Consider the following 7500-nt stretch of genomic DNA (forward strand, 5'->3'; position numbering starts at 1 on the left):
GAACACTCAGGAGAACACAGGAGAACACTCAGGAGAACACTCAGGAGAACTCAGGAGAACACTCAGGAGAACACAGGAGAACACTCAGGAGAACTCAGGAGAACACAGGAGAACACTCAGGAGAACACTCAGGAGAACACTCAGGAGAACACCCAGGAGAACACTCAGGAGAACACTCAGGAGAACACCCAGGAGAACACTCAGGAGAACTCAGGAGAACTCAGGAGAACACTCAGGAGAACACAGGAGAACACTCAGGGGAACTCAGGAGAACACAGGAGAACACTCAGGAGAACTCTGAAGAACTCAGGAGAACACAGGAGAACACTCAGGAGAACTCTGGAGAACTCAGGAGAACACACAGGAGAACACAGGAGAACTCAGGAGAACACTCAGGAGAACACAGGAGAACACTCAGGGGAACTCAGGAGAACACACAGCAGAACTCAGGAGAACTCAGGAGAACACTCAGGAGAACTCAGGAGAACACAGGAGAACACTCAGGAGAACTCAGGAGAACACTCAGGAGAACACTCAGGAAACACACAGGAGAACTCAGGAGAACACTCAGGAGAACACTCAGGAGAACACAGGAGAACACTCAGGAGAACACTCAGGAGAACACTCAGGAGAACACCCAGGAGAACACTCAGGAGAACACAGGAGAACACAGGAGAACACTCAGGGGAACTCAGGAGAACACAGGAGAACACTCAGGAGAACTCTGGAGAACTCAGGAGAACACTCAGGAGAACTCAGGAGAACTCAGGAGAACACTCGGGGGAACTCAGGAGAACACACAGGAGAACTCAGGAGAACTCAGGAGAACACTCAGGAGAACACAGGAGAACACTCAGGAGAACACAGGAGAACACTCAGGAGAACACTCAGGAGAACTCAGGAGAACACAGGAGAACACTCAGGAGAACTCAGGAGAACACTCAGGAGAACTCAGGAGAACACTCAGGAGAACACTCAGGAGAACACTCGGGAGAACACACAGGAGAACTCAGGAGAACTCAGGAGAACACACAGGAGAACACAGGAGAACTCAGGAGAACACTCAGGAGAATACAGGAGAACACTCGGGGGAACTCAGGAGAACACACAGGAGAACTCAGGAGAACTCAGGAGAACACTCAGGAGAACTCAGGAGAACACAGGAGAACACTCAGGAGAACACAGGAGAACACTCAGGAGAACACTCAGGAGAACTCAGGAGAACACAGGAGAACAGTCAGGAGAACTCAGGAGAACACTCAGGAGAACACTCAGGAGAACTCAGGAGAACACTCAGGAGAACACTCAGGAGAACACTCAGGAGAACACACAGGAAACACACAGGAAACACACAGGAGAACACAGGAGAACACTCAGGAGAACACTCAGGAGAACACCCAGGAGAACACTCAGGAGAACACCCAGGAGAACACTCAGGAGAACACAGGAGAACACAGGAGAACACTCAGGGGAACTCAGGAGAACACAGGAGAACACTCAGGAGAACTCTGGAGAACTCAGGAGAACACTCAGGAGAACACAGGAGAACACAAAGGAGAACTCAGGAGAACTCAGGAGAACACTCAGGAGAACTCAGGAGAACACACAGGAGAACTCAGGAGAACACTCGGGGGAACTCAGGAGAACACACAGGAGAACTCAGGAGAACTCAGGAGAACACTCAGGAGAACTCAGGAGAACACAGGAGAACACTCAGGAGAACTCAGGAGAACACAGGAGAACAGTCAGGAGAACTCAGGAGAACACTCAGGAGAACACTCATGAGAACTCAGGAGAACACTCAGGAGAACACTCAGGAGAACTCAGGAGAACACTCAGGAGAACACTCAGGAGAACTCAGGTGCTTGTACCTCAGGTGGTAGAGGGACAGACGAGGGGCGGAGTTCTCCATCCTGGTCCCAAACACAGAACAGATCCTTCCTGCTCTGCGCCAACCACAGGAACGTACCTGAGACACAGGTGACACACGCAGGTCCACTAGTTACAGAGGTCTGGGACTAGTTACAGAGGTCTGGGACTAGTTGCAGAGGTCTGGGACTAGTTGCAGAGGTCTGGGACTAGTTGCAGAGGTCTGAGGACTAGTTACAGAGGTCTGGGTCTAGTTACAGAGGTCTGGGGACTAGTTACAGAGGTCTGGGGACTAGTTACAGAGGTCTGGGACTAGTTACAGTGGTCTGGGACCAGTTACAGAGGTCTGGGACTAGTTACAGAGGTCTGGGACTAGTTACTGAGGTCTGGGACTAGTTACAGAGGTCTGGGACTAGTTACAGAGGTCTGGGACTAGTTACAGAGGTCTGGGACTAGTTACAGAGGTCTGGGACTAGTTACAGAGGTCTGGGACTCGTTCCAGGGGTCTGGGTCCAGGTGTGTACCTTCTCTGTGAGGCACAGCTGAGGACGTGATGAAGGTCCACCGGGTCGCTGAGACGGTTCCTCTTGGAACAACGTTCTGCCAGAAGGTTCCTGAAAGAGAGCAGAGGAGCTGAAGACTAAAGACCTGCACCCAGGACCCGCCCTGCCGTCCCTCTACTGACCCACGAGACCGCCGCGGGCCAGGTGCAGCTGGTTCCGTCCCGAGGCGACCCAGACTCCGCTGCTGCTGGCGCTGACCAGGCTGGGCTGGCACTGGGAGTACTGCGACAGGAAGGCCACCACCCGCTCCACGGGCGCCCTGGTTACCGTGGCGACACTCTGGGTGGCGTGCAGCAGGGTCTGGAACAGACTGCCCTGGTCGAAGACCACGTAGTCCGAGATACTGATCTGATGACGACACGGACAGAAACGCTGTGAAGCCGCACCTGTGAAGCGCGTCACACCGGACCAACGGCCGTCTCTGTACCTGCCACCAGTGGTCGTCGTCGCCCTGCGGTCTGGACGCACAGACGCCGGTTCGAAACCAGAGGCTGCCGCTGGCGTCCAGGGCCCAGGCCGTCCCCCCTGGTCCCAGGGCCACACACACCAGCTCCAGACCCTGAGCCTCACTGACAGAAGAAGAGTCACAGTCAGAGTCACAGTCAGAACAGAGTCACAGTCAGAGTCAGAACAGAGTCACAGTCAGAGTCACAGTCAGAGTCACAGTCAGAGTCACAGTCAGAACAGAGTCACAGTCAGAGTCACAGTCAGAGTCACAGTCAGAGTCACAGTCAGAACAGAGTCACAGTCAGAACAGAGTCACAGTCAGAGTCACAGTCAGAGTCACAGTCAGAACAGAGTCACAGTCAGAGTCAGAGTCACAGTCAGAACAGAGTCACAGTCAGAGTCACAGTCAGAGTCAGAACAGAGTCACAGTCAGAACAGAGTCACAGTCAGAGTCACAGTCAGAGTCAGAACAGAGTCACAGTCAGAACAGAGTCACAGTCAGAGTCACAGTCAGAACAGAGTCACAGTCAGAGTCAGAGTCACAGTCAGAACAGAGTCACAGTCAGAGTCACAGTCAGAGTCAGAACAGAGTCACAGTCAGAACAGAGTCACAGTCACAGTCAGAGTCACAGTCAGAACAGAGTCACAGTCAGAGTCACAGTCACAGTCAGAGTCACAGTCAGAGTCACAGTCAGAACAGGGTCACAGTCACAGTCAGAACAGAGTCACAGTCAGAGTCACAGTCAGAGTCACAGTCAGAACAGAGTCACAGTCAGAGTCAGAACAGAGTCACAGTCAGAGTCACAGTCAGAGTCACAGTCAGAACAGAGTCACAGTCAGAGTCAGAACAGAGTCACAGTCAGAGTCACAGTCAGAGTCACAGTCAGAACAGAGTCACAGTCAGAGTCAGAACAGAGTCACAGTCAGAGTCACAGTCAGAGTCACAGTCAGAACAGAGTCACAGTCAGAGTCAGAACAGAGTCACAGTCAGAGTCACAGTCAGAGTCACAGTCAGAGTCACAGTCAGAACAGAGTCACACTCACAGTCAGAACAGAGTCACAGTCAGAACAGAGTCACAGTCACAGTCACAGTCAGAACAGAGTCACAGTCAGAGTCACAGTCAGAACAGCGTCACAGTCAGAACAGCGTCACAGTCAGAGTCACAGTCAGAGTCACAGTCAGAGTCAGAACAGAGTCACAGTCAGAGTCACAGTCAGAGTCAGAGTCACAGTCAGAGTCACAGTCACAGTCAGAGTCACAGTCAGAGTCACAGTCAGAGTCACAGTCACAGTCAGAGTCACAGTCAGAACAGAGTCACAGTCAGAACAGAGTCACAGTCACAGTCAGAACAGAGTCACAGTCAGAGTCACAGTCAGAGTCACAGTCACAGTCAGAGTCACAGTCAGAGTCAGAGTCAGAGTCACAGTCAGAACAGCGTCACAGTCAGAACAGAGTCACAGTCAGAGTCACAGTCAGAGTCACAGTCAGAACGGAGTCACAGTCAGAGTCACAGTCAGAGTCACAGTCACAGTCAGAGTCACAGTCACAGTCAGAGTCAGAGTCAGAGTCAGAGTCAGAGTCACAGTCAGAACAGCGTCACAGTCAGAACAGAGTCACAGTCAGAGTCACAGTCAGAACGGAGTCACAGTCAGTGGCGGTGTTACCTGACGGCGTCGTCCTTCCAGCCCTCGCCCTCGCTGCAGTAGCTGCTCAGCCCCTCTCTGTAGAACAGAGCCTTGTGTTCGCTCAGAGCCCAGACCACGCCCCCGCCCACGCACACCTGGCTGAACACGCACGGGGAGTCCACCTTCACAGAGCGGGCACACGGGCGGTCCACGCTGAGACCTGGGGACACAGAGGGTCACCTGTCTGTGGGTAGAGGGCTACCTGTCTGTGGGTGAGTTACCTGTCTGCAGGTAGGGTTACCTGTTTGCAGGTAGAGGGTTACCTGTTTGCAGGTGAGTTACCTGTCTGCAGGTAGAGGGTTACCTGTCTGCAGGTGAGTTACCTGTCTGAGGGTAGAGGGTTACCTGTCTGCAGATAGAGGGTTACCTGTCTGCAGGTGAGTTACCTGTCTGCAGGTAGAGGGTTACCTGTCTGCAGGTGAGTTACCTGTCTGAGGGTAGAGGGTTACCTGTCTGCAGGTAGAGGGTTACCTGTCTTTGGGTTACCTGTCTGCAGGTAGAGGGTTACCTGTCTGCAGGTAGAGGGTTACCTGTCTGCAGGTAGAGGGTTACCTGTCTGCAGGTGAGTTACCTGTCTGCAGGTAGAGGTCTCCGTTGGTCCTGATGATCCAGGCGGAGTCGTCGCTCAGAGCCACGAAGGCCGTCTGCTCCACAGCTTTGTACCAGTGACGTTTCCCTTTAACGGAGACTTTGGCACAAGCGAAGGCCGTCATGCTCCTCTGCTCCACCTTCCACAGCAGGTTCCCTGAAGCACAGAGAGAGACAGGAAACCACGGTGTCAGTCACAGGAACAGGGTTTAAAGGACACTCTTCGTACAGCAGGCGGCACAGGTGACTCACCTGAGGGGGACAACGCCATCTGGTGGACGCTGTCTTCAAAGCGCTGCCAGTTGAGCCCAGATTCAGGGAGAGTGCTGCAGAACAGTCCTCCTTTAAAGTCCAGACACCAAACATGCCTGAAAGACACGGCTCACCTGTCAGTCACCTGTACACACCTGTACACACCTGTACACACCTGTCAGTCCCCTGTAACCACACGGCTTACCTGTCAGTCACCTGTACACACCTGAAACACCTGTACACACCTGTCAGTCCCCTGTAACCACACGGCTCACCTGTCAGTCACCTGTACACACCTGTACACACCTGTACACACCTGTCAGTCACCTGTAACCACACGGCTTACCTGTCAGTCACCTGTACACACCTGAAACACCTGTACACACCTGTACACACCTGTCAGTCCCCTGTAACCACACGGCTCACCTGTCAGTCACCTGTACACACCTGTACACACACGGCTCACCTGTCAGTCACCTGTACACACCTGAAACATCTGTACACACCTGTACACACCTGTACACACCTGAAACATCTGTACACATCTGTCAGTCACCTGTAACCACCCGGCTCACCTGTCAGTCACCTGTACACACCTGTACACACACGGCTCACCTGTCAGTCACCTGTAAACACCTGTCAACACCTGTCGACACCTGTTAACACACTGCTCACCTGTCAGTCACCTGTACACACCTGTAAACACCTGTCAACACCTGTAAACACACGGCTCACCTGTCAGTCACCTGTACACACCTGTAAACACCTGTAAACACACCTGTCAACACCTGTAAACATACCTGTCAGACCCTGTAAACACACGACTCACCTGTCAACACACCTGTCAGACACCTGTAATCACCTGTCAACACCTGTAAACACACCTGTCAGACACCTGTAAACACCTGTAATCACCTGTCAACACCTGTAAACACACCTGTCAGACACCTGAACACACCTGTAAACACCTGTACACACCTGTAAACACACCTGTCAGACACCTGTAAACACACCTGTCAGACCCTGTAAACACACGGCTCACCTGTCAGTCACCTGCACACACCTGTTAACACCTGTCAGTTACCTGTAAACACCTGTAAACACACCTGTCAACACCTGTAAACACATGGCTCACCTGTCAGTCACCTGAAACTCACCTGTCAGTCACCTGTAAACACACCTGTCAGTCACCTGTCAGTCACCTGTAAACACCTGTAAACACCTGTCAACACCTGTAAACACCTGTCAGTCACCTGTAAACACCTGTCAACACCTGAAACACCTGTCAGTCACCTGTAAACACCTGTCAGTCACCTGAAACACTTGTTAACACCTGTCAGTCACCTGAAACACCTGTCAGTCACCTGTAAACACCTGAAAACACCTGTCAGTCACCTGAAACACCTGAAAGACCTGTAAACACCTGTCAGTCACCTGTAAACACCTGAAACCCACCTGTCCGTCACCTGCAGGCTCAGAATTCCACATCCTGGTCCTGAGTAGCCCATCCAGCTTTCTGCCAACTACAAAAGAAAAGAAAACAACATTAACGTGTGAAGGTCCAGACTCACCTGGTCCCGTCTGTGTCTCTAACACCTGCTGAGGGACTCACCTGGTCTGGTCCGTGTCTAACACCTGCTGAGGGACTCACCTGGTCTGGTCTGTGTCTAACACCTGCTGAGGGACTCACCTGGTCTGGTCTGAGTCTCTAACACCTGCTGAGGGACTCACCTGGTCTGGTCTGAGTCTAACACCTGCTGAGGGACTCACCTGGTCTGGTCTGTGTCTCTAACACCTGCTGAGGGACTCACCTGGTCTGGTCTGTGTCTAACACCTGCTGAGGGACTCACCTGGTCTGGTCTGAGTCTCTAACACCTGCTGAGGGACTCACCTGGTCTGGTCTGAGTCTAACACCTGCTGAGGGACTCACCTGGTCTGGTCTGTGTCTAACACCTGCTGAGGGACTCACCTGGTCTGGTTTGTGTCTCTAACACCTGCTGAGGGACTCACCTGGTCTGGTTTGTGTCTCTAACACCTGCTGAGGGACTCACCTGGTCTGGTCTGAGTCTCTAACACCTGCTGAGGGACTCACCTG

General features: G+C 52.7%; 1 protein-coding gene across 3 annotated transcripts in view; it reads right to left on the reverse strand.

The window, feature by feature from the left end:
• Positions 1–7500, reverse strand: part of tecpr2 (tectonin beta-propeller repeat containing 2) — a 31310-nt gene that overhangs the window by 9059 nt on the left and 14751 nt on the right. For all 3 annotated transcript variants that reach the window (XM_083923620.1, XM_083923619.1, XM_083923618.1), the window contains 9 exons: positions 7498–7500; positions 6861–6928; positions 5406–5521; positions 5137–5310; positions 4545–4725; positions 2860–3001; positions 2555–2780; positions 2394–2483; positions 1872–1969 (listed from right to left, as the gene is read on the reverse strand). The exon at positions 7498–7500 is cut by the window's right edge and continues 237 nt beyond it. In XM_083923620.1, the coding sequence (XP_083779746.1) occupies positions 1872–1969; positions 2394–2483; positions 2555–2780; positions 2860–3001; positions 4545–4725; positions 5137–5310; positions 5406–5521; positions 6861–6928; positions 7498–7500 (1098 nt within the window). The remainder of the gene's footprint in view (positions 1–1871; positions 1970–2393; positions 2484–2554; positions 2781–2859; positions 3002–4544; positions 4726–5136; positions 5311–5405; positions 5522–6860; positions 6929–7497) is intronic.

This window comes from Echiichthys vipera, assembly GCF_963691815.1.
Source record: "Echiichthys vipera genome assembly, chromosome: 12".
NCBI lineage: Eukaryota > Metazoa > Chordata > Actinopteri > Perciformes > Trachinidae > Echiichthys > Echiichthys vipera.